The 23,460-nt window shown below is 51.2% G+C and overlaps 1 protein-coding gene across 3 annotated transcripts in view; it reads right to left on the minus strand.

The window, feature by feature from the left end:
• Positions 1–15,207, minus strand: part of NKAIN4 (sodium/potassium transporting ATPase interacting 4) — a 49,175-nt gene extending 33,968 nt beyond the window's left edge. Inside the window, exon 1 of one of the 3 annotated variants that reach the window (XR_004755489.1) lies at positions 14,812–15,206. Coding sequence is in view for 2 of the 3 variants with exons in the window: in XM_035343665.1 (XP_035199556.1) it covers positions 14,812–14,865 (54 nt within the window). In the remaining variant the exon portion in view is untranslated. Of the gene's footprint in view, positions 1–14,811 lie in introns of all 3 variants that reach the window. The other 2 variants (XM_035343665.1, XM_035343664.1) reach the window with 2 other exon arrangements.
• Positions 15,208–23,460: the final 8,253 nt, after the last annotated feature.

A 23,460-nucleotide genomic window follows, 5' to 3' on the forward strand; every position in this document is an offset into this window, starting at 1 on the left:
GATCCATCTCCTGCGTTTCATTCAGCTCCCCCGAAGTGCTGCAGCAGAGGTGTTAACCTTCTGTTTTCCCAGCTACGGAGTGAAATTAGAAGTAATGCCTTCATTTTGCACAAAATCTTGAATATTTCATATTAACGCATCAGCAGGAACCACAGCACTGTAACGGTGTTTTCCTTGGATGCCAGCATGCCCACAGTGATTACAAGGCTGGGAACCTTCCTGTGCTGATCGCAGCACCAGCCCCTCACCGTGCCCCTCACCATCAAGTTCACAAAGCCGAGCGCTCACCCCACTTCCAGGCATGCATCCCCCCAGATTCAGCCCTGCTATGGGGTCCTGATGCTCAGCAAGTCCCAGCAAAGGACGCTGAGGCAGTGCAGGCTCCCCACCGCTGCCCGCTCCAGCTATTACTGTTACCTTGCCCTCCGCGGTCGGAGGATATAACTTCAGCCTAACAAACAGCTGCGAAGTCAGGACAGAGCAGATGAGCTAATGCTGCAGAAGTGATTGGATTTATACATCAAATCTGACCCCGGAGACTTTTCCCTCTGCACGTCCTGACAATATGCAGAAAGTTTCCAGACAGATTAGAAGCTGGAGGTGTTCTAGGAGATTGGCCACAAGCGTGCCAAGTGATTTGCTTGCACTTCAGGCACGCTATGGTCGGATAAAACCACCCGTCCTGAGACAGCCGAGTTTTAATCATCTCTAGTAACACTCTGTTGTTTGTGCTCTGCCAAAACAAAACAAAACAAAACAAAAAACTAACATGAAAATGTGCTTATTTCAGTTAAAAAGCAGACACAGGGAAAATTCCCCCTGTAAAATTGTATTGTGAGAAGATGTAGCCCTTTTCCAGTTCCAAAATCCCCATCGGCGCATGCTGACCAACTCGCCCCGAAAGAATGTGCCAGTAAACTTCCAGGCCTGTCATCAAAGCACGAAATGAGAAAGCATCGGGAAGAAAAGAATATTTTGGAAATGAAACCCCTTTGACAGTCCAGCTTCTGGTTTCAGCACAATGCTTTTGATAGGAAGGGTTTGAAATTGGAACAAACAGGCAAACGACCATTTTGCTACAAATAGGGACTGGCAGAAGCTTCTGGGGTCTTGCAGGAATTTTCCAATAACCACAGTCCCCACAAACAACTTCGCTTCTCCAGAGTAGCTAGAAAATGAATCGATCACTGTTGACTTTCATCTTCCGATTGCTTCACTGGGAGGAAATCAATCCTGCTTAAATCACGGATTAATTACTTTTGTAATCGCAGGTAACAAACCCAGCTTCCCTCGCCTCCCTCAAGACCTGTATGCTAGGGATGCTTCTCTTTGCAGCCACTCGAGGAAGCAAAGCCCAAGGGCTGGGGGCTCCTGAGGTTCCACCCACGTCTCGGCGTTGCTGAAACCCACGCACAGCCCCGGCGGCGTGGTCCTGGAGTTTCCCTGGGTGCCAGGTCCCCTGGGTGCCAGGTCCCCCGGGTTTCCTCCCCAGCTGCAGCCTCCCCGTGGGCATTACGGACTGAGAAGCACAGATCCAGCTCTCTTTTCCCTAAGCTAATAAGAACAGGAGAACAGAGTCCCATAAACTGCCCAAACAGATTAAACAAGTGTGGGTGAAGCACAGTGGAGGTGGTGGAAGGTTTAGGCACCAGGGGTTGCCTCAAAGCATGAGGAGGAGCCGTGGTGGAAGTCATTCAGCTCCTGGTTTTCGTGCCCACCATTCCACATGCCGTGTGTTCCTGGAGGTGTCAGCTACGCTGTACTGGAGAGAAGTTCAACGAGACAAAAGATCCTCATCGGGGATTTATTGGCAATACGGTGTTGTGCTAAAAAAAACCCCCGAGATTTAACAAGTTCTCTGACGTGTAGGAATGGCATTGACCATACTGCGTTTTGTGCAGCATTCCCTTTGTTTTGGCATTTCAGTCCAAGCAGATGATGAAACGAGGCCCGTGACGCTCCGTTTGATGGAGGCAAGCTGCTGCCTTCCCCGCGGTGTAAATAAGGACTCGGTGCCTTTTAAAAAGCCTTATTTTATAAGGAAAGCCCTTTTGAGCGAGGCCTGGAATGGGGTTGTTTTCCACATGACCAAGCGTCAAAAGGAAAGCAGCAACCCCGTCCGTCCTCTTATCACCCTTCCCGGGTCCCCCACTGGATGGATTCGCCGCAAGGTGCAACGGGAGCGAGTCCTCCATTTATTATCATTTTCTACTCGTCCTCCTTACCGCGGCTCCTGCCAGGATGAGTTTGCTGGGGGAAAGCGGACTGAAACCAGGCCTTTCAGCTAAATAGGACTGGGGGGAATTTTGCTCTTGGGGGAGGGGGCGGATGGTCCTCATTAGGAAGGGAAAATGTGCAACGCGGGGTTTTGGCCGCCCGCTGCCCGGCCTCCCAATTAGGGCGGCTGAGACAACAGCAGCGTTCTTCTGCGGGGCCGTTTGTGCAGCGTCACTCGGCCATGGTTTATCTTACGAGCGGAATTTCTCTCCTCTGTTGTGCTACCCGACTTGTTGGGATTTTCTGCAGTCCGGTCGAGTGTCTCCGTGTTACTGGGGGCATCTTTTGGCCCCCCACCAGCCCGCTCCCCAGTTAAGCGTCCAGGAGCATCCCACAGCCACCAGGCCCCTCCTCGGCCGTGTTCCTCGCGCGACGTTCGCGTTCCCCTCATCGCTGCCCTGCTCTCCCGGCACGGCTCCTACCCTCCCCTGCTGACTTGAGCTCATGGTTTATTCAACAGCAGAGCTGAATTTCTCTTTTCCCTCTCTTTTTTTTCTCTCTCCCTCTCCTTTTAAACAGGCCCGCTCAATAGATGCCACTTTGGCAGCTCGGTTCTTTAGCAGTAAGTCTCGGCCGTGCCGCAGCCGTGCAGGTTTGGTGACCTTGCCGGGGCCGAGCCCTGTACCGTGGGTCGGCAGCTCTGAAGCAGGGCACCCGTGAGCATTTCTGCCTCCTCCAGCCCTGAAAGGGGACAAAGACTTGCCCTCTATTAACATCTCTTACAAAAGCTCCGTCCACACTTGGCCCTGCCTCCCTGCTGCTGGTATCACTCCCCTTGGGGGTTCCCAGCAGCGTCTCTGGCTTGCCTCCGCTGCAAACTTTCTGATCGCCTCGCTCACGTGCTTTCACCTTCTTGCTTGCAGGTCTGCCTGCAAGGATTAGCTAAAATAGAAAAGTGCTAATCCACATGATGGAAATTCAAATCCTCGTTGCTACATTAAGTTGTTTCAGGGAGGCTCTGAGGCGAAATCCACTGCGTTAAGAGGTAACAGCATCCACGCGTCACCTCTCCTACCAGCGTGCAAACACCGCAGGGGTACGAAGCAGCATTACCCTCCTTAATGCAGCACCTCTGCACTGTCACGGTTTCTGACGTGGTCCAACAAAATCCCATCGAGCTGAATGAGGGACTTGGTGCTGCATGCCCATTCCCACTTAGTCTGCCAGCCCTGGGTTTCCAGGATTTCTGCTAGAAAATCCACGAAGCGTCTCACCGCCAAACACCGGGGCTCCACCTGAAACGCCCTTCGTAGGTCCGTGCCCAAAGCGAGTGAGGAACTTCACACGGCCATGGGAGCCACCACGAGGGAAAAACTTGGCAGACGTGAAACCTGGGTTACGTCTCACGCTAGGAAAGCATCCTCTGGCAGGGCGATCTGCAAACGAGTTTACTGCCCCTCCGCCTCCTGTCACTGTGAGCTGCTTCAGAAATTCATCGTACTTTAAATGATTCACTCAAGCAGCCATTCAGCCCCAGTTCATAGATTGCAGAGCCTTTATTACACAGCCATATATTTAGCGCTGGAATAGTTCTCAGCAGTTGTAACGGCCCTGTCATCTGAGGAATAAAACAAAGAGCCATTATTCATCAGAGGAGAGACACAGGCTTAGTTGTCTGAAGCCATGGCAGAGTTTTTCTATCCCCCTATCTGTTCTTTCAGGCTGTCACACAACCCAGTTTTAAGCTAGTTCAGTGGCAGCCCTGGAAGTTCGAGCGCTCCTGTAACTTCTCCTAGCCAACTTTGCGGCTAATGTGGTTTTAATCTGGCAGCATGACTGATCCTGAGCACGCTGAGTATATGGCCGGTGACTTGAGAGCACCAAAGTTAACCTTCCCAGAACAGCTTGAGGCACATGGCAGTCTCTGGCTAGGTAGGGAATAAAAGCCACACGGGTTTATTTAAAGACATGAGCAAGCACGGTCCCAAGGAGTGATGTTTGTGCACTGATTATATCCAGATCTGGGTTTGGGCTCTGATGGCAGAGATTTTTGTGGACTGGAGGACCCAGGAGCACAGCGAGGTGTGTGTGCCAGGTCCTGCAGGACCCTGCAGCCCGCCAGCCCTCCCGTGCATCCTCGTGGTGTCCCTGGGTGTATGTCCAGCATGGAGGTGGAGGAACCAGCCTGGTTCTCTGGATCTAGACACCTTGGTGATGGAGATGTACTCAGCAAGAGCCTCCCACCGCCCTGTCTAGCACCTCTGGGGAGAGCAGTCACATTTGGGGTCAGAAGACGTCTTCTAACATGAGCTTCTGTGGTGCAAATGAGCCTGTGAAAGGCAAACGAAGCAGCACCATTCCCTGAACCAACTGCCAGCACTTCATCCTCAAGCTTCTGAGAGCACCTGAGAACCTGCACCAACGCAGAGCAAAGAGCACACAGAAAAGATCTGTCTGAGAAGGTGCTGGGCACAGGCTCTCAGCAGCTGTGTGCACAGTGAGGCAGCCCCATCCTGCCTTTGAACATTTCCTCTCCGAATAATGAGGTGGGAAACTTGAAGACCCAGAATCCTAAGAAGTGGCACACTTAAAAAATAATTTAAAAAATGCCCTTTCCCAGCTTTGCAGTTTGTTTAAAGACTGGCAATGCCATCTCCAAACCCCCATGCTCACTTTTCTCCACGTGCTCAGAAAGCAGAGGGCACCTAACAGACCCACCGTGAGCTCCTGCTGCGCTCCCCCAGCACCCAAACAGCCAGCAGCCTCCTAGGCTAATTAGACAAACTGTATTCTGCACATATTTAGCATTTCTGAGTAATTAGGATAATCAGATTTCTCCCCTAATTCTGTACGTATACAATGTAAGCAGGTGTGTGGCTGTTCCCACAAGGATCCCACAAAAAGCGCGTTGTCTGCTGGAGGTGCGGGTGCCAGCCGCCTGTCAGAGCCCGTTCTCGTCTCACACACGGGAATCTGCTGCTGACGGATTACCAGGAGCCACGGGAAATTAGGAACCGGGTTTGATTTGGGTAAGCAGCCAGTAGTTGGGGTATTTGCGCTATCTAAACGCACAGAGCCTCCAAATCTGCCCAGAGACTCGTCCGTTCTTCTCGCAGTCCCCTGGGGAAGCGCCGTGAGAGCTGCTCCTCTGCCCTGCAGCTGAACAAGGGGTGTTTGGCCCAGACCCTCGGACACGTTTTGGGTTCTGGGAAGTGCCACAGCCCACCCAAGGCCGAGGGCTCACGTGTCAGTCCTTCTTCACAGGGTTAATCGGCTGAAAGACCATGCCCTTGCCTCTTTGGACCTGGTAGCTCGTAAATACATACATACGGTCTGCGCTACTTTTGAGGACTTCAAGTAAAGCCCACACAGGCGGGCCAGGCCAGCCCTGTCTTGTCCTGCTGAGGGTCACGGGGTCTTTGGTTCACGGGGAGTTTTTCTCCAGCCAGCTTCACTCAGTAATTCCCTTTGGGGAAGCAGACAAAGGCTTGTTTGTTTTGGTTTGGTTTGGTTTGTGTGTCCACGACTGTGTCCTTCTCCTTGGAGCATTTGGACTTCATGCCTTCACTAAAATAGGACAATTTCCCTCTTGATGTTGTGTTAAGGGTACAGAATCTGTAAAGACGGGCAAGGATGCTCACAAGCCCCATGGCATGGAGTGAGGTGCTCCCGAGTATCTGGAGCATCACGGCAATAACGAGAGGCCCTGCCACATATCCTCCGCAGAAAAACCATCTCGCTGCTGAACTTGTAGAGCTGTAGAAATAATGTCCAAACCTCGCAAAGATGAACAAGCCCAGTCATGACCAGGGTTTGGGTTCCTCCTGATCCTTCCTGGTACTGAGAGTGAGCACTGACTACCACAGAGACCATTCTCAGGTGGAGCTGAGGACAGACAGTGACAAACTTAATTGCCGTGAGGCTGTTTATCCGAGATGGATGAACACACCATACAGAGCTCCATGCAAGGTTACACTCAATATTTTTTAAGTTCTGTGTGAGTAATTAAATACTCCGTCCCCTCCTTCAGTGTCCTCTATCTCACCTCCCCTGTTCAGCTGAAACGGTGCTTACAGATGAACTGTCCCCGGAGAACAGCACTTGGGAAATGTAATTCAGTACCAGGCACTGTGAGGGGCCCAAGGCTGTTGTCAGGGTCACCAGGGACAAGGGAGAGGTCCCTGTTCCCCAGAAAGGGGTCACAGGAGGCAGTGTCCCAGGCTTCCTATATTCACTGTAGTTGTGTATTCATCAGAGCACCACGATTCATTTTTTATCAAGTATTTCACAGAATTTCACAGAATTTTCTAGGTTGGAAGAGACCTCAAGATCATCAAGTCCAACCTCTGACCTAACACTAACAGTCCCCACTAAACCATATCCCTAAGCTCTACATCTAAACGTCTTTTAAAGACCTCCAGGGATGGTGACTCCACCACTTCCCTGGGCAGCCCGTTCCAGTGTCTAACAACCCTTTCGGTAAAGAAGTTCTTCCTAAGATCCAACCTAAAACTCTCCTGGCGCAACTTAAGCCCATTCCCCCTCGTCCTGTCACCAGGCACGTGGGAGAACAGACCAACCCCCACCTAAAGCCTCCCTTCAGGTACCTGTAGAGAGCGATAAGGTCACCCCTGAGCCTCCTCTTCTCCAGGCTGAACAAGCCCAGCTCCCTCAGCCGCTCCTCGTAAGCCTTGTTCTCCAGGCCCCTCACCAGCTTCGTAGCCCTTCTCTGGACTCGCTCGAGCACCTCCATGTCCTTCTTGTAGCCAGGGGCCCAAAACTGAACACAGTACTCGAGGTGCGGCCTCACCAGAGCCGAGTACAGGGGGACGATCACCTCCCTGGCCCTGCTGGCCACACTGTTTCTTATACAGGCCAGGATGCTTAGCTTCTGAGGAGAACTTTATCCAAACTTTCCTCAGCAGTATTCAATTCCTCTGCAAACCGGCATCTCTGTGCCTGCCTCACTGGGGCAGAAGAACATCCGATGATGCTCCTGGTTTTCTAGAGTTTTGAGCACTGCATCAAAGAACTGGAGAAGAAAATATCCTGAGGAAAGCGGACGTTTTGCTGGCCTGAGAGAGCAGGGAGCAGGCGGGCAGCTGCCCGCCGGGCTGGCCAGGCGCTGAGAGGTGTCAAAGGAGGCTGGCACAGCGACTCCTGACGCCTGCCTCCTCCAAGCAGGTGACGAAGGCAAGCTGTTGTCTTGATTCCCACAGTATATTTTCATTAAGCTGTGGCAGATGGCAGCGGAGGTCACTGCTTCCACACCGTCAGCCTTTCAGCCGAAAGGTGTCAGGGAATCTGACACCTCAATTACTAAAGCGAGATTCATCCCAACAGCATCCGGGAGGAAGGAGGAAGGGGGATTAGAGAAGCTTCTCTCCTCATTTCCACAAATCCTCACCTTTGAGAGAAAATCTGGGACGTGAGCTTCCCCGATAAACAACATATTTGTGTCGAACGTCCTGCCGCAGGAGCAGCTGTGCTGAGAACCAGCCGCAGACCGTAGGAAAATGGCAATTAAATCCGTGCGGAAATGAGCCCAGAAAGCATCCCTTGGAAAAGCCCGCGATGTTAATGAGCTGCAGGGAAGTCAGGAGACAACCTACAGACCTCCCCTCGGCAGAGAACTGCCGCTCGCTCCTCTCTAGGCTGCGAAACTTGGAACACGAAGCGAAATAAAACTTCTGTTCTTCGCTTCACGAGGACTTCCAGAAGTCAGCTAGCCCAGCAAGAAGCCAGAGGACATCACCATCGGCTTCAGTGTGTTCAACGTGGAAATTGGTGCTGGTACGCTGCAAGAAGAAACCCCAGCTCAACGGGGTTTCAGTGATTTCAGTTTTTCTCATCCCTACTGCTAATACCCACTTTCTTGTTATTACTTTACTAGCACCGCTTCTCTACTTTGTACTGCTGTTAATCCTTGCTTTCGTAACCGTTGCTGTCATCCCTGACAAGACGAAGATGAAATAAGATTGTGACCCTTATCAGAGCTCCATAAACAAGCCAAGCAGGAGCCATTTATTCTTAGTTTGAGATCTCGTGAACTTTAAGAACTATAATATGATTTTTGAATGACTATGAATTAGCTCAGATTGGCAGTTCTACTGAGTGTTATTCACCGAGTTTCCTTCAACAACAAATACACCAAAAAGCACTGTCCTATAAACAGGTAACAAATCAACCCAGCGAGCCAGTGCACTGCAGCAACCCCAGAGCCTGTGCCTTCTTTTTGAGAAGTTCTCCCCTTAAGCCCCAGTCCTTAGGAAGTACATCGGAGCTCCCAACACAATGGCATCAGAGATACTTGGAAGACAAAAATGTTCAGACCTCAGAATTCCGGAAAAACACCAAAACCAAAACTTCTTTTTGGTGAGACTTTTCAATTTTTTTTGACAGAAGCTTGAAAACACTTCTGACAAGTTCAAAACAGCCGGGGTTTGGCACAATAAAACTCCCATCATCTTCAGCAAACATTGCTAAATGCCAGAGTATTTGCAGGCCAGAAAAGTACTTTTAAAAAAATTATTATTATTTTTTAACCCTCGTGTTTTAGATATGGGGAATGGAAAAAGAATGCACTGCCTTTGAGACAAAAAAGAAAGTTTCCACTTTGTTGAAAATGTTCTTCCCACCAAGCCTCAATGTAGACACAACCAATGCAGCCAGGTCTGCTCATCACATTTACTCCAGCCCCGGAGGAACGGGGACAAAGGGAACCCCGCAACCACAGGGACATTAAATCACAAATTCTCTCTGCTTTTTAATAAAAAGGAAAGGTCCGATTCTACTGACCTCAAACCCAACGCTTCGTTAATGGGAGAAGGGAAAGCTGCAGCTGGGGCACTTAGACCTCGCGAAATCATATGCGTTTTCTTAAGCGCTCAGAAAGCGATAGGCTATTCCAGGGTTTTCCTGGAGGAAAAGCGATCACAATCTGGCCTTTGTTATCCAGCTTATTCTCCAAGAGTTCCTACTGGAGGGCCCCTGGAGCAGATTCTTGGAAGGGCTCCATTCTGCACCCCTGCCAAAACGACCCGCGTTTCCGTATATTATTAGCACACAATGGAGCAACGTCAGCTCCGCGCTGGGAAGGGCCCCTGGCAGGCGCAGCGCTCCCGGCCCCTCAGCCCCACACCAGGCAGGGGAGAGGCTCCCTTCTGGGGGAAAACCAGCTCCTTTGCTTCTTACGTGGCCCCGGGGCTCAGGGAGAGAAAAAAGGGGAGGCAAAGCCGCAGAGCATGGTCGGGCAAACGCAGCCGAAATAAAGCCCTGGGACTCCGAGAAGAGTTGACTTCAGCACCAGCCCTGCCCTCAGCTGCTTTTTGGCTCGGTCTTCACCAAATGTCACTCCTGGTCTGAAAGCGCTGGATGGGTTTGGGTAGAGGGCACAGAGCAACTTGGTTCCCATGGGTCACGTGCAGGCTGTGCCACCGCCATGGGGAACACGGACACGGGCTGCCTCAAACACCCTGCGTGTGCCCCGAACCCCTCTCGCCTTGTGCTGCTCAGCAGATTTTGGGCTCGGACCGCTGTGCTGCAGCGTTACTGACTCCAGTTGTTCAGGAAAAAGAAAAAAAAAAAAAAGATCTCCGCATGCAAAAATTCAACTTTTTTGTAAGAAAAGCCCCACAACTCCAAAATTAAAAATGTTCGCCAGCACAGCAAGCCGTTGCCAGCACATTTTTGATTTTTCGCCAAAATATTCTGGCCAAAACTTTGGAGAAAAACTCAGAATTGTCTATGGAAAGCAGATACTTCTCATGAAAATATTCATTTAGTCAAATCCCCAGGTTTCTACTGAAAGTCAGCATCAGTGGAAAATGCTGACGAGCTCTATTATTGGCACAGCTTTAATTTTCCTTTGTCTGGAACAGACACGGAGAAGACAGCATCTGTCAAATATAGCCTTAGACTTATGTTATTATTTAGCCCGGAGTATTGTTCAAGGACTTCGGGAAAGGATCAAGCCATCTCGGCGTTGGGTGCTGTGCGTATGCACAAAAGACAGTCCCTTCTCCAGAGGGATTGCAATCTAAGCACAAAACCTGGAGAAGATAAACAGCTGGGGAGAGCGCGAGGCAATTTTGGAGTGGGCCTGACCAGCTTGATGAGCAAAGGGACACCGTGCTTCCCCCTGCACCTGCTCTCGCCTTCAGTGCTTTGTGCTCAACCGTGCCACAGCTGCCCAGGCTCAGGGCTGCCCCAGGAGATGCATCCAACTGCCCCGGCTCCGGAGGCAGCTGACGGAGGAGGAGAGATGGGCCTCGCTTTCCCCACCCTGCCTCCCATTCAAAATCTCCCTGAAATGGAGAGAAAACCACCTCCGCAGCCCCAAAATGCTGACACCACCATCCTGTTTGCCTCTTGGAGAGGAAGACGCTCTGCCAACCTGCCTCCCGCAGGCCCAGGGGCACTGACCAGCATGAATCCACCCATTTTAACTTTTTTTTTTTATTATTTTTTTATTTTTTTTTTTTCCAAATCCTGCCTTCCCTGATGTTCTGTGCGACCCCACGTGCCCGTCTGCTCCCCTTCTGCCCCGACCCCTCGCGTGCTCTCCATCGCCTCGCGTCTCGCCCAAGCCGCCACGACCGCTCCGGTTACGAGGGAGCAGCTAGGGAAGGATCTGTGCTGGTTTCAAATACTTTCCAGCACTGGTCACCCCCTTCTGCAAGAGATTAAAAAGGCATTGCCGAGAAGGGAGTGAGGGAGAAGGAGCAGAAGAAAATAAATAAATAAAGGTATATAGTTACTTTTGGTTAGTCTCAATCTGCAGGCCCGTCCCAGGGCGCCGTGTTCTGCGCTCATTTGAAGTGTTAGTCACTTTTTCCATTAGAAGCTCTTATTCTAGGGGGATTTATAATGTATCTGTAAAATTGTCTCCAGGCTTTGCTTGGCATCTGAGCTCTCAATCCATGGACAGAATGTAAAGAAACTGCAGTTGTTTGATTTATTGGGACAGGGCATGGGGAGGGAGGGAATTTTTCCATGCTCAGCTTGGTGGAAATAAATTCACGGAGTGCCTTCAGCGCACGATCGCTTATTACTCTAGAAAACACTCTGTTTGGGTGCAATCTCAGACTGTCGGGGAGGAAAGAAGCAAAACAAGGATTATTTTAAATATTTCGCTGCCAGAGCCCCAGCTGTGGTTCCTCGCCGTGACCCAGGCCGCAGCCCCGTGGCCCTGCTGGCTGCGAACCACATGAAGCCTGCCCTTGACAAGCCCTTTCCAACCCCAATTTCTACCAGGGACGTTTCTGAACCCCCTGCGGGGGCTCCCTTGCAGGATCTGGGTGCTGCTCTGTTCACGGGGAGGCCCAGGTCTCTTTTCAGCCTTGCCTGGGGCTCTCCCTGGGCAGGATTAGCGAGGGCGCGAAGGTGCTGAAGGCGCCGTTAGCACCTGGAGGAGAGGTGCTAGAACCGAGCGGTGACAAAACCCTTGGGAATTTCAACACTGGAGGAAATTAATAGGACAGAGCACCCCCCTGCAGGCCCGGCCAGCACGGCGATGGGGTCAGACATGTGTTTCTCGTTACCCTTTTGCCGCTGGGACTGGGGTGGGAGGCTGCAGCAGCTATTAATTAACCTACTCCTCAAGCTCGGGGCTACCACAGCCCCACAGCTCGCTCGTGGCCCTGTTCTGTGCTGGGGCTGAGGACAAGCCCCTCTGTGGGGTGGCCCCGGCCTGGCCGCTCACCCAAACTTCTGCTGAAGACAGGGATGGACGGGGAAGAAGGGAGGGATCTGGGACAGCAACGCACAGCGGGACCCTCGGGGAAGTAGAGCCCCAACCTCCTCGTGGCCTCCCTCCAGCACAGAGCAGCCAGGAGCAAGAGCCTAAGGTGGACGTTGCGAGGAAACAATAACCTAAAATTGGAACACGGCGAATTATTTATTCAAACTACAGCCTCGCCTCTCCCCCTCTTGATTAGCAAACCGCTGGGGAGCCAGCCCTGATTTTGTGCAGCCGGCCGCCTTCGGCTCCGCTCGCCTCTCTGCCGCGAGCGCTCAGCCCGTGGGGGGCTGAGGACCTCGTTGGTATTCGCGCTGTGTCGCAGGTCCTTGAATTCACACGTTGTTCTGCTCCGCCACTGGATCACAAACTTTTTGTCTGGGAGCGCACACAGCAGCGATTAATACGTTTTCTGCTCTTTGCTTTTTTGTTTGTTTGTTTGTTTGTTTTTCCCCAGGGAAACATTGAAACGGCAGTTTGCAAACACTTCCCCCCACACTAACCGAGCTACTTGCACCTCATAATAAAGCAAACTGCAAAAAAAAACCCACATGGCAAGGCAATTCTATTCCATTTTTGAGGCGGGGGGTGTTATTTCATGCTTCCATTCATTGTTTATAAAACGCCCCGGTGCAGCCTGGAGGAACTGACATGAGAATATGTAAAGAAACCAAAGGCTGTGCTGCAAAACTGAAGTGGGAAATGCCACAGCGGCAGCGCTCTGCCCCTTTGAGTTGGAGGCAAAACACCCACTGCCCAGAGAGGAGCCAGGGTTTCACCCCGGGACTTCGGCACTGGGAGGCACAGAGCTTGGCATCGCGCAGGAAAGACTGTGAAGGGTTCAAAGTATCAAATGAAGCAGAGCAGAGACACGGGAGGAACAAAGGAAGTTCACGTCATTATAATTTATTGATGATCTTGGCCTGATTGCTTCAGTGTTTTGTCTCAGCAGAGCCCACTCTGAGCAGCAGTGAGTCCTGCAGGTCACTTGGCCGTAGTGATGCGGAAACAATGCAAAGACTTATGGACAAGCATCACTTAAAATAAAATTAATAATAATAATTTTTTAAAAAAAGCACCAGGCTGGATCTCACCCTCGCCCAAGCACTTGCTGGGAACCAGCCAGGATCTCCTGACCTCACCCCCATCGGAGAGGAGCTCCAGGAATTCCCTCCCCATAGCTCACATTTTTCCAGCTCTACCGATTCACCCAGCGAGTGCCATGGGAAATCGCCACGGCTGAGGCATCCAAACTTGCTTAAGAATGAGCCAAACTGATTCTTTTCTTCCAGGAGGAGGGTCTTAAGGAAAATAAAATGCTGGGGGTTCTTTGTCCCCGTATCTTGGATACGAAAAAACTCCCACGCTTGTCAGGAATAAGAACAGCACCAGCAGCCCGTGGCTTTTTCTTTTTCATTTTTTTCCTCCGGTGTATGCGACTGAGTGCCTTAAAGCGGGATGGCATGGTGATGGGTTTAAGAGACAGTCAGGGTTGAGATGCCAATTTCTAACGTAATACAGGGCACAGCTTCTTTCTTCTGTGATCACGGGTGAGAAATCAAAAGAAATAATCCAGGGGGCTAAATACACTCCCCGGCCTTTCAGCCCGCTCATAAATATGCCTAGTGAGGCGCTTTGTGCGAAAAACTTCTGTTCTGTGTTTTGTTTAACTCTGAGTCAAATCTTCCATCCACATCTTGCGATTGTGCTGCTCACAGTCCACGGGGGTATTCCCACTCTGCTCCCCTCTCATTTAAGGCAGAAATCTAGCAGGTTCCCATTTTTCTCATGAGAGGCTCTCCCACCTTCAGCCAAGTGCCTGCTCGCTGCCTCTTGGCAGAAAACAAGCTGCTGTCACAGCAAGCAACCCCAACACAAAAGAGTTTTAACTGGATTCGCTCCTTGGCTCTAGCTCACTCTTCAACAACTTAGAAGAAAGATTGCCATTCCCTGCACACCCCTAGCGCTCCAAAATCAAGCAAATTCAGGAGATCTACATGAAATTAAGTGCACGAACGCTGTTGTTTCCTTTTTAAGGCTGGAGGAGCCCTGGAGCCCATCAGCCATGGACAAGAAGAGGACCCTCGGGTCCAGCCGGGGTGCGCAGGGCTCGGCACAGCCAGACCTTTGTTTGCCACTGGCGTGTGCAGAGGGACAGGGATGGGGACCCCACAAGGAACACACCAGGCAGCTTAATCCTAAATAAATGGATGTGGAAGCACATCGTATATAAGCACACCACCCCGAGGCTGGCTGAAATAATTCCCTCGCAGCCTGCACAGCCCCATCCCATGCAGGGTGCGACCCGGGTGCCTCAACATCGGCTGAGGGTCCCGGTGGGTCTGGACACGGCTGAAGTTTGCGTTGCTTTTGAGCATCACCACCAAGCCCGCCGGGACGCCTGAGTTTTGTAGTTGGAGTCGATAAGCACAAACTTATACATCGAGGAGTTAAAAAGCAAGCAAGCAAACAAACAAGCAACCAAACCCAAGGCAAACCCAAAACAACCAAACCCAAAGCAATGAAATCCAAAGCAATCAAACACCCAAAGCAACCAAACCCAAAGCAACCAAACACCCAAAGCAACCAAACCCAAAAGAAAGAACCAAACCCAAAGCAACCAACAAGAAGCCAACCGACCCCACGTTTCCCCGAGGTCTAAGCACCAAGAAGCACCGCAGCGAGCCCCGGGCTGCCCCCACCTCCCCTTCCCCTGCCAACCCCGGGCACCGGGGGGCTTCGTCCCGGCCCGGCTGCCCCCTCCCCGTCCCGGGCAGCCCTCGGCATCCCCCAGGTTCGGTCCCGGCACGAGGTGGGGGCTCGGCTGGGGCAGCCCCCGGAGCTCCGGCACTTACCAGCTGCAGAGCGCAGAGGAAAATCAGGGTGCAGCGCCCGGTGCAGCATCCCATGGTCCCCGAGCGTGGCCCCGGGGCAGGGACAGGGACAGAGGGAGAGGGACAGGCACACGGACAGGGACACGGGGACAGAGGGACAGGGAGAGCCCCACCGCCGCCCTGCGGTTCCCCGCGCCCCCGCCCGCAGCACGGAGCGCAGCCGCCGCTGGCAGCCGGGCAGGGCGGGAGGGGAGGAGGAGGAGGGACGGACGGACGGACGGACGGACGGAGGTCTGAGAGGCTGCCGGAGCCCCTCCAGGAACCGGGGAGGCAGCGGGACCCCTGCTTAAAAGGGCGATTCCCCGCCGGAGGTTCCCGTCCCGCCGGGTGCCGGGGCTGGGACGCGCCCCCTGAGCCCCCCCCACTTCGGCTGCTGCCGCCCCCCCAGAGCCCTCCCCGGGGCTGAGCCCGGCAGCGCCGCGGCCCGGCAGATCCCCGACCCCTTGCGAGTGCCCCCTGGATTTATTTGCATTAGAATTATCATTTGCAGGGTCGCCCCGGTGGGGCAGCCCGCTGCAAAGGGGTGCCCGGTGAGTGCGGGGGCAGGGGGCGTGCTGGGCAGGCTGTGCATTTAGGGCACGGAGTCCATAGGGTGTCCTAGGAGATGGGAATCGGGACCTCTTCCCCCATTCCTGCATGTGCTCCTCGCCTTCCTCCCCGTGCAGACGCTGGCTTACTCACCCCAACAGCATTAAGCCCCGAATTAAGCTGAAACGCAATGGTTCTTAGCATAAACTTTGTCAGCTAAAGTGCACGGGGAAGACAGACTCAGGCTGGGGGAGAAAGCAAGGAATTCTTTAAATTGCACATTTATGGGTATTTAAAGTCAGGTTTGTGCACGAATCCCACCTGGCTGGTTGCAGAAATGCTCAGGGGAGCACCTCCTGCATGGAGAGCTTCCCCGGGGACATCTCAGCCCCACGTGTAGAAAAGCAGGGCGTTCGGCTTCAACTTCACAGAGCACAGCAAAGCCACCAGCACCCAGCCACCTCCTTCACCCCCTGAGCCCTCCCCGCTGCCTCCTGCCCAGGAGGAGGAGTGGGACCAGGAGGCGCGGGCTCGTGTCGCCTCCTGCCACGGGCTCCCGGCCAGCCCCAGGAGCAGGGCGCACACACGTGTGCTGGGAGCGGGACCTGCTGAGCGCTAAGCTCCAGCACAGCAGGGTAAGAAGCTTTGGGGGACACTCATCTGATGACGACGTGCTCTCTTTGCGGCCTCCAGCGACTTCAGCGGCCGTGGGACGAAGTTTGTTCTGCCACTGCTCCTTCTTCCTTGGAAACAAGACCGGGGTTTGCTCCTGCCTCCAAGCAGAGCGTGACTTTGGTACCAGGAGGGATCGGCTCCACGTCCCTCTGGACAAACACCACGCTGCTTATTACAGTGGTGGGAGAAGGAGACAGCAGCTGAGATGACAAAGGCTCTATCATCTGGCTGGAGGGAAGCGCTGCTTGATTATAACAGAAGGACGCAGGGTCAGTCCTGAGGGGCTGCGAATGTCAGAATCCTGGTATTAACGAGGTTATTGTGATTCTAATCAGCCACAAGGAGAAAAACAAACGAGCGAATACCTAAGCTTAGGAGACAGGCTCTGAAATGATCACAGGTCCTACTGGTTTTAAATGGTGAAGTGTATTGATTACCTGACCTGTGCACCGAGCATAACGAGGGCAGCAATTAGTGCAGTCAGATACAATAAAACACACTTTATTATAGGTGAAAGGAGTACATCCAGAGAAGAAACCAATTTACTTCCCCCAGAAAACCATGGACTGAAGAAGCTGTGGCAGCATTTGCCCTCCCAGGAAGGTGGATTTGGGATGGCAGAGGCAGTAGGAACAAAGACGAGTTCATTTTTTAATGAATGTGGATGCACCATGCCTTACGAGCTGCATCGGGATGTCCCCCTGCACTGTAGGGCCAGGCAGCCTGACATCAGATCTGTAACAGGAGCTCAAGGCCACCAGGAGGGGTGTGATGTGCTCTGGAGACTGCTGGGCTGCAGCTGTGCACCTTACTACCTGGCCTTTGGGGTGTTTGTTGAGGTTTTCTGCATCTTTTGTTGTCTCCTGCTTCTAAAACCCTCCCATAAGCACAGCTATTTTCCAGCACAGCCGCGCTACAAAGGAGACATTGTGAGAAACAGCCAAAGGTATCGCTGCTGAAATAAGAAGTTTGACACAAACACGCAGGATTTCCCCACCCCCTGCACTTTTATCTCGATAAGCCAAGGAAAAGGCAACTACGTGTGGGCTGGGACTCCGCACGCATCTGAAGGTGAACACTAAATCATCTTAGCCTCATAAGCAGGGCAAAACTGCAGTGAGAATGCAGCGGTGTCTCAGAGAGAGACCCGGAGCTCCCAGCGCCTGGTGGTGCAAGCTGCATCGGTGATTTCTTGGCACTGGTACGGCAGGAGGCTCTCACACAGAGGGGATCTGCCCAGAAACATCCAGGTACCCCCCTGGTTGGGGTTAGCGGGGCTGCCCCCACGTCGGAGGCTGCTCTTCAGCCTCGGCTGATGGTGGGCACCGTCAGAGGTGAGTGAGGTTTGAGCCTCCTGACAACAGGGCTGGTTTTTTGGTCATTTGCAAGCCAATTAAAAAGCCTCCTGCAGAGCTCCAGAAAGCCCCTTATCTCGGTGATGAAACATTAACTTAGCTGAATTTGGACCTAAGTGAATAAAGCACATAGAATTTAGATCTTAATTGGGTCTATTTAATTAGCGGGTGGATTCACAAGGTGCTGTTGGAGGTGTACACAACACAGTGCCACCCCTGATGTGTGCTGTGCCCCCGGTGATGTGCCATGGACCACCGCACGGGGACACCTGGCTTGGCGTGGCCACAGCAGCTGCCAGCACCTGCTAAAAGCTGTGAGCACCCTGACCCGCAGTGATGGAGGTGTCTGGTGGCTGCAAGGGCTGACTACAGAAAGAGGACTTTGTGATACTCCCGTGTCCTACTGAAGACGTTTTTATATAGGAAAGGATTACTGAGCCAGCTAGACAAAATAAAATAAAATAAAAAATCTCTATAGAGAAAGAGATTATGGAAAGGGCAAGCACTTTTGATCTTCTCATTTTTAATTTGTGACGTTTTTAAGCTCCCATTACCCTGGGGTAATAAGAAGGGAGTTGTTTAGAGCTGCTGAAGCCAAGAGTACCCGAGGAGAGGACCTGAGTGGTGGCAGCAGTACGCACACGTCCTTCCTCCACCGGAGGGACCAGGGGCAGAGAAGCACAAAACGAGCATCACCGCACGTCTCTGCAGCGCTGCACCTCAGCCTGGGGTGCCCAGAGGGACCACGCTGCTCTTCCCTTCCTTTTGCAGCCGAGCAAAACCACTGGGGAAACCAGGACAGTGCTGTGAGAGCGAAGCTCGGCGTTTTAAAAATCGGTCTCATCACTACGCAAGCGAGGAGACAATCTCGGTGACTTTCATGTTTGGAAATAGTTTCCCAGCAGCCCAGGGCAACCTGTAAAATTGATCAGAACCGGCGCGTGGAATCTGTCATCTTCCTTCTGGTTCCTGTGAAGTCTTGGATGCTGCCGGGGGCCGGCTCCTGATGGGGCTCTTTGGCATTTCTGCACCGCCATCATCCTCATTTTGTGCTTGTGTTTCCCTCCTGTCGGCTCGCTGAGCCGCACGGATCCTCATCACCCTTTGACGAGGAGGTGGAGGGTGGCCGAGGTGGGAGGCAGCTTCGGAGCTCTCCACTATGCCAGAGCAACAGCGAGGCGAAAGACCTGTCCACATTTAGGTGACTCAGCCGCCCTGTTCCTAAGGTCAAAGCTTTGCACGAAGGAAACCTGACCGCTATCACACCGTGATGCATTTTTCCTCTTGGGGATCGCACACCCGCGTTCCCAAAGGACACAGGTGCCTCCTCCGGCCCAGCCTGGGGTGAAGCGGAGGGGAGTGCCCCAAGGGTTAATTCCCGCAGGAAAAGCAAGCTGTCCCAGCTGGCAGCCCGGCCCCTGCAATCCGAGTCCCTGGCATGATTGCAGCCACATTTCCAGCTGCAGTTTCTCCAGGCAGTGTGACCAAGAAGTAATTCAACACAGCTGCCAAGGTCCCTGGGTATCGATACCAAGCGATTATTCAAGGCTTCCGTGCAACAGTTGCATTTCTCAAATGATAGGGCGAAACGGGCCAAAAGGATGAGAGCAGCCTCTGAATTTGGGCAGCCGTTTAGGAGGCTCTCTTCTCAACAAGCTGCTTCCCTGTGTGCTTAGGGATTGTGTTTTCCTCTCGGAGAATTCCTCCAAACAATTAAAAAAGTTCTCATGTGATGCGATGGAAAAGAACTCAATAGTGGGGTTCTTTTACGGTGCCTGCTGAAGGGCGGGAGGTCAGGGGGCAGCCACAGCAGGAGCACAGCCAGTCCAGTACGCACAGACACCGACCAGAGCCCTTTTCTGCCCTGTTTCACCATATTTTCTCCAGTCCCAGCCCTTTTCTGCCCTGTTCCAGACATATTCTTTCCAGTCCCAGCCAGTAAGACCTCACACGCATTAAGAAGTCAGCAGTGTCAGGTGCCACCAGGCTCAAGGAGCATTTTTTTTATACACAGTTACTTTAGAAAGAATTAATTGCCCTGGAAATAAGCCTCCAAAAGTCCCTTCTGAATCCCCCCGGAGGCGGCAGCCCTCCAGCAGCACCACCAGGCTGCTGCCCGTGGCCATGGCCGTGCCAACCCGGCGCGGTGCCACGCGTGCCATGGCTCAGCACCGCGGTGCTGGCTGCTGCACACCCCTACGGGACGGTAACACAGAGCTGCAGCCACGTACAGAGGTGCCTGCTTGTTAAATCAAAGCTTTTCTGGTAAGAACCCCCACTGTCTCGCACGAAGACTTTCCAAATTTCGCCTGGCTCCCGGAGTGATGAGGGGTGTGTAGGCAGAAGGTCCGGCGGAGGTCCCCGAACACAAGTGGCTGCTGAAGCTTTTCTCCAGCTCTATGAAATGTCCCTGCAGCAGCACAAAGGAAGTCTCAGTGCCCCGACTGAGCACTGAGCTCACAGTAGATGTGAATTTCCTCTAACAGGGCCCAGGGCCCTGCATTTTGGCTGCGGGACTCACCTGAACTTCTGCCCCAGCACCAGCAGGGCCAGAGGGTAACTGCAGGTGGTGATGGCTTTGGCAAAGTCACTTTAACTAAGAAAATGTATCAGAAAAGCCTGTATACACAGATTTCTCAGCTGAAGAGGAAGGACAAAGCCGTGTTCCCCTGCTCAGCGAGAGGGAAGTGATTATTTCATCAAGTGTGGGTGCCATTTCCACAGCCTCGTGGCAATATTCATTGGAGCTGGGTAAGGGTGCTGCGTCGTGCCTGCCAAGTGCATGAATATCAATGGCCCTGAATGCTGTAATTAATAATGAACAAAGATTATTTATTCAGCGCAGTAAATAATAATAAAAAATGAATGTTTAATAAGAACGGGATTGATGTTTCATCCCATGGCAGAAAATATTTCCCGTCCTGCTTTTCTTATACTTTTTCTGTGTCATAATGTTAGTAGGAATGAGCTTCCTTAACGATTTGCAAAAATAAGACATCCGCCTGAAGTCACGCTGAGCCCTCGAACCCATTCATTTAAAAATGTGACTGGGGCTTTGGTGACAACCTGCTCAGGTTCACTGGGTGCTCTTCAGAGCCTGCAACAAATGAAAATGCCAAAAGAGCATCCAAAAAAGGGTGTTACAACGTTCCAATCAACTAACGAGACTACTCATAGAGCTAAAAGTTCCATGTTTTATTATTCTTCACACAGTTACAGTTACCTAAATCATAAATAATGACAACGCAGAACTCGAATGGGGGCATTTATCATGCAAACAGGTTTATTCCTCTCTGCTCTTCAGATTTATTAAATAGATTTATCTAACACAGGTATCTCTGTTCCTTTTTTCCCCCCTCCAATTTAATCGTTGTGACACCCTGCACCTTGCCCTGATGCAGCAGATAATCTCAGGTGCGCTGGGAGGGAAGGGGGCAGTAAAAATCTCCATTGGCTTAGTCCACGACAAGAGCTACCAGTACTATCATATTCATCCCATGTAGGTGTTATTAAACAAGTCAAAATGGAGTTGTTTTTTTTTTCTTTTTTTTTCTTTTTTTTTTTTTTCCTTTTAATCTTTGATGGGCTATGAAGAATCTCTCCCAGCCCCATGCTCATGTTGACAGCTATTTTAGAAGAGTTTTTTTTTTTTTTTTTTTTTTTTTTTTTCAGGTGTTTTTATGGAATTTAAATTGGGTAGTAATACTACTTCACTTATGTCAGGGCCTGCAGTATTAATTAGCCAAAATCAAGTCTTATTAATAGATTAGAAAGGGTGCAGGAAAGCTGTAAAAGAAGAAAATGTGAAAATGAGCATTCTTTGCTTTAAATCCTCTTCTAGAGACTTTTTTACACCTAAGAAATTTCATAGCCATCATTCAAAATCATTCACTTACAAGTAAACCGCGTGCTATGTAGGTTGTAGCATTAAGCTTTCACTTGTGATTATTCTTCACTGCAATGATGATGCATGTATTTATGATTTTTTTTGTGGAATTGGGCTTCAGTTTTCTGTGCTCTCAAATCAGACCATGCTTCACGTTTGAATGTTATCTTTTTGTAGCCAAGTAAAATTACTTTTACTTGCAAAATCTCAGCATGGAATATAGCTCAAAGAGCCTGTGCCTGCCTAATGCTTCATTATTTTATCCTATAATTTGTTCGGTATCATTGCATTTCATATGTGGTTGACTCTGGGCATAATAATGATAACACTGGCAATTGTGCTAAAAATATTTGTAATTTCTTTTCAAGATTCATAACTAGTGAAAGGGAAGATTTGGGAATACAATGCCGGATGTCTTTGCAAACGTTTCTTGCTGGCATTATCGGTTATCTTATAATAGATATTTGTCACACATTGCAGGGATGGGAACAGAGCTATGCACCCAGCCCAGATTCCGGGACCAGAGCTAACTGGAAGGGCCAGCGAAAGGCGTGCATTTATTTGCTTGCTAAGAAAGGCAAATGCCTGTGGCTTCCCTTCATTCCTGCTGAAAACCAGGGGGTCACGTCCTGCAGCCTTCATGCGGGTAGGTAAGTCCTTGTCTCACTGTATACCCAGGAAGACAAAGCTGCCACTGCAAGGGTTTGCTGCCCGGAGTGCGAACATGCACATTTGGTAAATCAGGCAAGAACGCAGAAGACATCGGTGGCTTAGCCCCACATCACAACGGATGAAAAATGTTGCACAACACTGCTCCCCTGAGGCTGTGAGCACAAGCATTGCATGCGGGATGCGAGCCCACCGTTGTCATCGCTGGACTCTCGACCAATTATGCAGAAAAACTAAGATTAATATTCTCATTAGATCTTATAATTCAGTGTGCGCATAATGGAAACCTCATTGCCCATTAGTTCATGTTTACCAGAAAATAATGGTGCTTATCAGAAGAGACCACTTTGTCCTTAACTGGAAAAGCAAATTATTTCAGTAGAGTTTGCTTTATGTTTCGTACCCCCCCCCCCTCCTTCGAATGCACACACATTTACGGGCCCATTATCTTCTTGTCGATGCAAGGGGGTTATGTGTGTAGCTACCATTAACGGTAATGAAAATGGCTCTTGTTAATCTCCCATGCGCTGATAGTAAGATAATAGCCTACTTATTAAGTATGAAGGCCAGAATAGGAGTTGCACTGAAAACGAGCAGCATATAGTCTCCGTGGGATTCATATGTAAATGTTAAAGCCTTGCTCCGGACTGTCTACAGTTGATGATTAAAATGAAATTAGTGATTATTATCTGTGTGCTCTCTGGGCACAGGCCTGCAGCCATCACGCTTCCACGTTCCCTTTTCATATCCTCTGATTCCCCATCAACTTTAGGGCATCGCCGCATGGCAGCGAACGGAAATCTTCCTCCGGGCAATGAGGAAGGAGCACTCAGCCCCAGGTGCAAGTCCCCCAAACCCCCATCCTCGACAGAATTCACTCGCGGGGCACCCCGCAGGGCTGCAGCCCCAGTACCAGTTGGGATCTGAGCCCCCAGGTTTTCAGTCTGGAAGCGAAGCAAACAGCCAGAAAAAAAAAAAAAAACGATGCCCATGGACAAGGCTGAGCTTGGCTTTGGTTGGTTGACATAGTTCTGTTTCTCTTAGGAAAAAAAATAAAATGATAATTTAACATTTTAAAATACCTCCTTTACTGAAAGCAGGATTTGGAAATAAATAGTCTTGAGAAGAAGTTTATTTAATGAGCATTTTTTATTTGAAACACACACAGAAAACCTTCACGTTAACGCAGAAGGCCTGAAGTCCGCCCTCTGAAAAAGTAATCTCCCAATATTTTACCTAACATTTCTTCTTCCCACTTTTTTTCATCCACTTCTCACGTCACGATTTTTACCCCAAGCCCAGCGGCGATTATTTTTTTTTTTTGCTCTAAAACCCCACAACGACGGCAGTCAATCCTCTCGCGTTTCCTTATTACTCAATCCCAGCTCGCCCTCCCTCCTCCAGCCCACCCGGGCAGCCAGAACCGGTCGCTGCCCCCTCACACCGGGACCCCTCGGGGCTGAGGGACCTCGGCCGAGCATCAGCCCCGGCAACCCC

This window comes from Oxyura jamaicensis, chromosome 20, assembly GCF_011077185.1.
Source record: "Oxyura jamaicensis isolate SHBP4307 breed ruddy duck chromosome 20, BPBGC_Ojam_1.0, whole genome shotgun sequence".
NCBI lineage: Eukaryota > Metazoa > Chordata > Aves > Anseriformes > Anatidae > Oxyura > Oxyura jamaicensis.